The 8,541-nt window shown below is 43.5% G+C and overlaps 1 protein-coding gene across 1 annotated transcript; it reads right to left on the bottom strand.

Annotated features, from left to right (window-relative positions):
- Positions 1 to 111: 111 nt before the first annotated feature.
- Positions 112 to 7,886, bottom strand: LOC110524340 (fibronectin type III and SPRY domain-containing protein 1). The gene is made up of 12 exons (XM_021603897.2): positions 7,718 to 7,886; positions 6,632 to 6,727; positions 6,321 to 6,452; positions 5,587 to 5,688; positions 5,223 to 5,245; positions 4,653 to 4,774; positions 4,270 to 4,479; positions 2,442 to 2,540; positions 2,165 to 2,318; positions 1,739 to 2,073; positions 1,328 to 1,416; positions 112 to 1,212 (listed from the first exon to the last, which is right to left on the bottom strand). The coding sequence occupies exons 1-12, from the start codon at positions 7,730 to 7,732 to the stop codon at positions 1,102 to 1,104; spliced, it is 1,488 nt and encodes a 495-aa protein (XP_021459572.2). The 5' UTR covers positions 7,733 to 7,886; the 3' UTR covers positions 112 to 1,101.
- Between the last annotated feature and the right edge of the window lie 655 nt (positions 7,887 to 8,541).

The raw sequence follows: 8,541 nt of genomic DNA, 5'->3' as shown, positions 1-8,541 counted from the left end.
TCCTGTGTCTATTCTTGTGAGAACAGAGTTGATCTGATATCTTTGAAAATGTAGTCTTGAATCCTGAAATGGACTTCTGGTCCTCAATGTACCGACTGAGAGAAACACAGGGCTCTCTTACTGCTTTATTAACTCTGTGAGACAAACATACATACTGTAGTGTAAAAATGAAAGGAACATATTTACATTGTCCAATGTTTTAACCTGTGACGTAAAACATTCTCCAGTGGAAGCTTTGAAGCATTGCAGGTTATATTCATATGATGCATACCATCAACATGACAAAAACGTAGACTGTATTTCAAATAATAGCACCCCAGCACTGAGTTGAGACATCAGGTGACATGAATAAGGACTGGTGTTAACATCGGTAAACACTTGCAGCAACAACATCTCGGAATGTCTCTCTTCCAGGTAGTCCTCACCCGGCTCATGAAACGGTTTCTCTCCTCACTTCAGGTGATTAAACGGTGACACGTTACAATATTCAGACCCTCCGACCCCATACCAACCCTTCCCCAAGATCCAATCAGCAGTTCTGTATTTCCATCTGTGTCTCCACTGGTCCACACAGCTGCTGGTGATGTAGAATTCAATACATTCTTAAGTAGCAATAAACTTGTGACTATAAGCAGGTCGTTTCGCTACAAAGTTATTTGGGTTATACAGGTAAATTAGGTGCATCTGTACTGAGAAGCAACTAGCAAAATAAGAGGCAGAGGATTCCAAACATTCAGTATGTATTAATGACTACTGTACTACAACCACGTTATATGGATTGTTTTTAGTTGCATTGGGGTCTGTCGCATTTAAATATTAACATATTGTGCCTAGCTCCTAATATATTGGTAACTGGGTTATCTTCATTTGGCCTTTGTTGAATTAGGGATATGAATGAAATTACTTTATGATTCACTCCTGATACACTGAGGGCACCTGTCTGGAAGGCACAGGGAGTGTAGTGGTCTGATTGGGATCAGGCAGGTGTGGTGTGTATTGGGGGGGGTTTGGGTGAGGCAGCGCTGGGACCAGTTTGAGCTCCAACCACCACACAGCCTAAATGGGGTTAGGTTCTGCTGCAGCAGTTGGTTCTGGCTGGGTCTAGGTGAGGCTGGTGTTGGAGCTGCTGGTACCACTGTTCTTCCTCTGGCTACTCTGCACCGCACTGGGCACCTGCAGACCCGTCTGCACTGAGAAACAACCATTCCACACCTGTAGGGGGAGATAGAGCACATGCTTAACTCACAGGCAGGATTTATCTAAGATACCGGTAGTGGTTTCATAACTTTTTTGCTCTGTGAGCCACCCAAAAATCAAAGTTCCTCACCGAGAAGGCTGGTATGACAGGCTGTGTGAACTTGGTTCTAAAAGTGTGCATCAGTGTCTTGGTTCTGGCATTGTAGAAAGACAGTGCACCTGGATGGAGAGAAAGGTAATGTCACGAATGTCCCAGTACTCTGAGGCAGCTTGAAATTTGATACAGCCGCATAGCTAAGGAACAGGGGATACCTAGTCAGTTGTACAACTGAATGCATTCAACTGAAATGTGTCTTCCAAACTAGATGCAGACACCACCGGTGTTCATTTGATAACATTACCCAACCCATTCCTGGTCCAATCCTTAATTCAGACCAATTTAATGAAGTAGAGATAACAACGAGCTGTATGTCAGTCTGAGTTAAGTGGTGCTAACTGGATGGAGGAAACTGCTACAATGGGAACAAGAGATCCATCTCACCCTCCTCGTAGTTGCAGTAGACCCCTATGCGGTCCGGGATGGGACAGTCCAGGGTGCGGGCCTTGTTGTTGTGCTTGGCTGTGAGGCTCTGCTGCAGCCAGTTGTTCAGGTGGATGCACCATGATGCGTTGCTCTTCCCCAGCTGGTCAAAGCGGCCCAGGTTACGCAGGGCCAAGCCCACAGCGAATGCCTTGCTCTCCTTATCGAACCGCACCTCCCAGTACTGCTGGCCTGCGTCAATAAAAGTGTCTCCCAGTACAGTGTAGGATTCAGCCGTGAATCGGTCTCTGCCGACCCGAGCAGATGGCACTCTCTTAGGTGAATTCATGGCTGTCCTAGGAGAGGAGGCCACCAAAGTTGAACATCGACTTTCATTCTATTCACTGTTAAGTGTGCACAAAGGATTTGGCAGAAAGTGTTTCTGACCTGGCAGGTGAGTGCATTGGAGATTGGTTGGTTCTGTTCTTGTCCTTGCGGATGTCCTGGACAACCTTCCCCCCGCAGCTGTCCCACTCCACACTGAGGTCCTCCACCTTCAGGTTCTGATGAGCCGAGCCGGCATCCAGCTTGAACAGGAAAGCTGCAAAGGAGAGGTGCAAAGGGTTTTCTGACTCATTCTTGTCTTGACATCATTAGGACATTAAGGACATTCAGCTACATACATTGTCCCTGTGGAAGACTATGTCCAGTTCAGTTCACTCACCATGTGTCTCCAGTGTTACAAGCTCAGAGAACTCTCCTGCCACAGCCTTGTTACACGCCTTCACACGGAACGTCATGTAGTGTGTGTCGAAGCGAAGCCCTGAAAATACATAATAATAACAATGATAATGAATATGATGGCTACTTGATAATTACAGTTGGTAAATTAGAGTCACCGTATTATTCCTAGACATGCCTTTCCTACTGCCCTCTTACTACGGTGAGCTCCAAAAGTATTGGGACAGTGACACATTTGTTATTTTTTCTGGCTCTGTACTCCAGCACGTTGGATTTGGAATGATACAATGACTATGGGGTTAAATTGCCAATTGTCAGCTTTAATTTGAGGGTATTTTCATCCATATCGAGTTAACTGTTTCGAAATTACAGAACTTTTTGTACATATTCCCTCCATTTTAGGGGACCAAACGTTTTGGGACGAATACACTTAAATAATGTATTGTATCAATTTTATTGTAAATATGAATAGTGTTTCTGAACAGTTCTTTATTAATATGGATGCTACCATGATTAAGGATAGTCCTGAATGAAATTGTGAATAATGATGAGTGAGAAAGTTACAGACATACAAAAATCACCCCCCCCCCCCCCCCCCCAAAAAAAAAATGCTAACCTGTTATTATAATGGTGAGAAGTTAGCATGTCTTGGGGGTATGATATTTGTGTGTCTGTAACTTTGTCACTCATCATTATTCACGATTCATTTGGGACTGTCCACAATCATGGTAGCCTCCACATTAATGTAGGTAGAAGTGTTTAGAAATGCCTCCCGAGTGGCAAAGTGGTCTAAGGCAGTGCTAGCTATGCCACTAGAGATTCTGGGTTCGAGTCCAGGCTCTGTCGCAGCCGGCCGCGACCGGGAGACCCATGGGGGCGGCGACAATTGGCCCAGCGTCGTCCGGGTTAGGGGAGGGTTCGACAGGGACTAGCGGCTCCTGTGGCGGGCTGGGTGCAGTACACACTGACACGGTTGCCAGGTGCACAGTGTTTCCTCTGACACATTGTTGTGGCTGGCTTCCGCATTGTGTCAAGAAGCAGTTGGGACACACGGCTCTCGACCTTCGCCTCTCCCGAGTCCATACAGGAGTTGCAGAGATGAGACAAGACTGTGGCTACCAATTGGATACCACGAAATTGGGAAGAAAAAGCGTTAAAAAAATAAAAAGAAGTGTTTAGAAACATATTATATTATATTTACAATAAAAGTGAGTCCAAAATAACACATTATTTACCATGAATTTCTATTCTGCACAAAATAATCTACAAATGCATCCAACAAGTTTGTAGAATCACAATCTTGATGTAATAATCATTGTGTGCTAGGAATATGGGACCAAATACTGAACTTTTGACTACTTTATTACACATAAGTGAATTTGTCCCAATACTTTTGGTCCCCTAAAATGGAGGAATATGTACAAAAAGTGCTGTAATTTCTAAACAGTTCACCCGATATGGATGAAAATACCCTCAAATTAAAGCTGACAGTCTGCAGTTTAACCTCATAGTAATCAAATCTGAAGTGCTGGAGTACAGAGTCAAAACAACAACAAAATTGTCACTGTCCCAATACTTTCGGAGCTCACTGTAGTTTAATGTCCACAACCTGGCTCAACCCTAACCCTAGCTTTATGTCCACAACCTGGCTCAACCCTAACCCTAGCTTTATGTTCACACCCTGGCTCAAACCTAATCCTAAACATAATCCTATTTCTAACGTTAATCCTAGTTTCATGTCCACATTCCGGTTCAACCCTAACCCTAGCCATAACTCTAACCCTTACTTCTCTTCTCGAGTCAACTCTTACCTGTAAGGGTGTACTCGGTCTCGCAGATGCCCTCAACTACCATCCATGGGTAGTCCTCTCGGCCGCGGGGCGGCCCCTCATAGTTGGTGCGGCGGTGTTCCAGGTCATAGTGGTCTATCTTGCTGTCGGGCTCAGGCAGAGCCCACTGTACCGTCACCGTGTTGTCACACACCTGGCACTCTGACACCAAAATCTCTGGGGTCGCAGGCACTGGGGAAGAGAGAGACTAGGCTTATTGTCCTACTCATTAGTGCCAACCAGCCACAAGCGAAAGACAAAATAATTGTACACATACATATTGTATTTCAAAAATCCCAATTCATATTAACTATAAAGTTCAGTTCTTAAAGTAAACTAATAGACATGACAGTTCACAGACTGACCTGGGAGGAACTTGATGGCCTGCAGCATCTCCCTCTCTTGGGTGAAGTCCACCATCATGTGACTCATGCTGTCAGTGGCTTTGGCTTTCAGCGACAAACGGAAGGCTGGGGCCATTGTCACACTGCTCTCCCACAAACAAAAACACAGAGAATGAGACATGCCTCATTATTCAACCCACTGAAGGACTGAAGGGACACATTAGTTGGTGAGTGTTGTACTGTAGTACTACTATAACTAATCACTACACAGAGCTAAAATACTCTTCAACTGTACCACACAAAAACATGAATGAATCATGAACTGACATACACGAAACATACAAGCTAAACTGACACTGCCAGAGAGGGGATAGACTGGCGCATGTGCCATGAGGGACTGACACATGTTTGAGACAGAGAGGACAGGTGAGGTGAGGGAGAAAAGGCTGAGATGAAATACCAGAGTGGTGATGAAAGAGCGTGCTACAGAGTGATTGTATGGAATCTATATTTTGTTGGAAAGCATGTGGGTGAGCAGATGGTTAGGGAGTTAAGAAGATACTCTGAGAAATGGGCAGCAATGTACTATACCTATCCTTAATGTCTTTGGCCGCCTAGAGAGAAGCAGAGAGGGAAAGGAAAAGGAAATGAAGGAGATACGGACAAACAGAGAACTGAGTTGCAGCCACATCCTTACAATAAAAACAACACATCTGTGTTAATAAGTTGACACACATCACAACGAACCACATCAGATCAACATACTGTACTGCTTTACAATAACTGTAAATAAAGATAAGAAACAGGTAGTAACTGTGTTCAAACAACAGTCATGCCACTAAAACCATTATGAACCATTATGGATATCCTCACGCTAAATACCAATGCCATTGTGGCATCCTTGCATAAAATATGCAAATGAAAGTTAGGTCGTAGAAGTTTTTCCAACCGTTACCTGAGTGAAGTCGTCTGCTTCCGAGGAGCAGAGAGTCTGATTGGCTACCTCCAATAGCTCCTCGGAGCTCTCCAGGGCTTTGGAGCATGCACTCAGCTGACTCTGAGAGAGAGAGCATGATATATTTAATCACAGTCCAGACACTGTTTCCTTTCAATATAATGAATGTCTTGTATGCTGTACTGTTTCTTTCCATCAGAGGAAAAGTTCATAAGAAAAGTTATTTGGGTTGAATAGCTTTGAATCACTTTCTTTTTTAATTAACCTACTGGAAACTGTACAATATATTTGTTTGGCTACCCACTCACATAATCAAGCACAGAAGGATGCAGTGTAGTGATGTCATTACAAAGCTGCCCCTGCCGAGGCTTTGTCTGACTGACTGATAGTCAGAGGCTAAGAGATAAAGCAGGATTATACACAGACACAATAATCCTCTAGGAATAATAACGTTGCGAACCCCAACACACACAGCCTTTCGTGGCAACATTTATTTCATAGCAACTCTGAATCGGTCTGCACAAAAAGTTCACCCAAATTGTGAGCCTGAGAATGAGTCATGCTACATTGATCATAAGCTGATCTTATGATCGGATAGCCTGGAGAAGTCATCAAAATATTGTTCCAATGTTGAATGTTGATGTTCAAGATGTTGATCTTGAAATCTCAAGAAAATGCAAAGCAAAATCCTGTAAAACCCTTATCCAGTAAAAGCCCAATAAAGCTGAACTGACCTGTAGCTCATAGGTGCGGCTGGCCCTCTCCTGTTTGATCCTGGTGACCATGCTGTCCTTTATATCGTCCAGTACTGAGTGGAGGGAGCTGAACTCTGTCTCCAGGTCCTCCTGGACACGGCTGGAGTTAACCTGCAGGGGTCAATAGAGAAGGAATCAGTTCACTGATAGATACCATGTACATCCAACCAGTCCGTCTGACTAGTATGCCACGCCAAATTCATAAAACCATGTGTCTATTGTGTTGTGCACATATCCTACTGTCAGGCTGTCATCTTATTGTTAGAACATCCAGACGCGTTGTACAATACCTCCAGGTTCTCCAGGCTCTGTTTCTGACAGCAGATGAAGTTTGTGATCTCCTCATTCTTCAGGGCCAGGGTGGTGGTGATCTTACGAAGCGATTCCTTAACAACATACAAACGGTTATTAAGCCTAAGAATATATTAGAGAGAACATTATTACATTTTCACATTGGACCAAGTTCTCAATACGCAGAATATAATATTTCCTTGAGATGCCTTGCTTCAAGACAACACATCAGTAGTGACTCCTAACAATACTAGCGTTCATTTAAAGAAGTAAGGATTAATCATAAATGGTTAGTAGGCTACTCAGTCCCCCAAATCTCTTCCCGGTAATTTCCACTTCTGTGTAAATTGTGACAAGGGCGGCATCTTGCTACATAACCATAAGGATACGCATCCATCATTTAATAATGTGTCTCCTCTCCAGTGGTTAGGTTTAACCCATCATAATACACTAGGCACCATGGGCACCCTATCTCTGCAGCAGCCAAGCTAAACTCAATATGATATTGATTTAAGAAGATCCAGGCAAATTATGTTAAACATTTCCACAGTCCAGTCCCACGCCTGTCAGGTTTATAGAATCATACACTCTCAACCCAAGAAGCATTTAATATGCTCTTTCCTGCGAGAGGCTATGCGCCAGGCCCCAATAATAGGGATAATGGGACACACTCTACACTTATTGCAACCTCAGGCTCAGCAAATCGGTCAAAACTAAAAACAGACAGCTGTTAATGTGTCTTGGACTGGTATGCATTTACAAGTTAAATCATTAAAGACTGAGATCTCGTTAGTCGCAGTTTTTCTCGCGCACGAATTGGAGTCTTCTTGGCGGAAAGTGATGCTCATGTGCATCGAATGTTTGATGTACTGCAAATCTTTATGACGACGCGCCTCCGCGAAATACGCATCATCTTTTAAATCAACTAAAATATGTAAACATACAAGGTTGTATTAAAAGGACAGAATACAATCAAATGATATATAACAGCAACAAAGTCCCGGTCCTTCGCGCTACTCCCCTTTCTTTGTACGCCCTGCGACCGCAGCAAACACAAAACACCTGTTTGGCCACTTCTATCCTACCTTCTGATCTCCCATCTTGCCAGACCAAGAAACCGGTACCGGTGTATCAGTAATTATAAAGGCTATTCGTCGCCGTCCCCTATTTTTGGTTTATTTGCAGCACACTCTACTGGGCTGGTACTGATGCTGCCGGAGTGCATTGCATCTTTCGTCCAACGCCTAGGGCCGTAGTGTGTATTGCGCAGACGCAGTAGAGGAGAACTCTGGGTATTGTCGTTTTTAGGTCTGTATCTGGGGGTGAAGGCTATGCGTTTTCCTTGGTAAATGAAAAGCAGCTATGGAGAAAATGCAAATGATGATTAATTTAAAAGGCCTATTTCATATGCTAAATGGTATTCTTTAGTTTACCCTCAGGGTTTCCACCAAATAGATGACATAACACGTGAGGTTTTTCATGTTTTAGTAAGCTGCCTGTCCTGTGTTTGACCTCTTTCTTCTAACTACCATAATAAGTGACACATTTTAATGAAAAGGAAAAGACACAATGTGTCATCAATGTTGTTCACTCATTATCACATTATACACATTCTGTGTGGGTTCATCTTCTTACTTCATTGTTCATGACACTCCAAGCGGATAAACTATTTAAATCCGAAACTTTGCATGGCTATTTGATCTTAGTATTGTTTTATGACCGAAAGTCACACGGATATTCTAGAATGATTGTAGTGGCGAAGTGAGTTAACACATTTGGACCAAAACCCCCAAACTCTCGGAAGCCCTTCCAGTTTCTCTGAGCCATACTTACAATATGCCCTTAAATTCCACAGTGCACACCTACAGTACCAATGTTTGAGGACACATGTGACTGCAAGACAACTATG

This window comes from Oncorhynchus mykiss, chromosome 5, assembly GCF_013265735.2.
Source record: "Oncorhynchus mykiss isolate Arlee chromosome 5, USDA_OmykA_1.1, whole genome shotgun sequence".
Lineage (NCBI taxonomy): Eukaryota > Metazoa > Chordata > Actinopteri > Salmoniformes > Salmonidae > Oncorhynchus > Oncorhynchus mykiss.
Note: the sequence above shows the minus strand (reverse complement) of the source record. Positions and strands in the feature narration are given on the sequence as shown.

What these genes read in the sequence shown, in the direction of transcription:
- LOC110524340 (XM_021603897.2), bottom strand. An exon ending in GCCGCACCTATGAGCTACAG is followed by an intron (nt 5,689 to 6,320) that starts GTCAGTTCAGCT and finishes TCTCTCTCTCAG; the next exon opens with AGTCAGCTGAGTGCATGCTC. An exon ending in CTACTGCAACTACGAGGAGG is followed by an intron (nt 1,417 to 1,738) that starts GTGAGATGGATC and finishes CTCTCCATCCAG; the next exon opens with GTGCACTGTCTTTCTACAAT.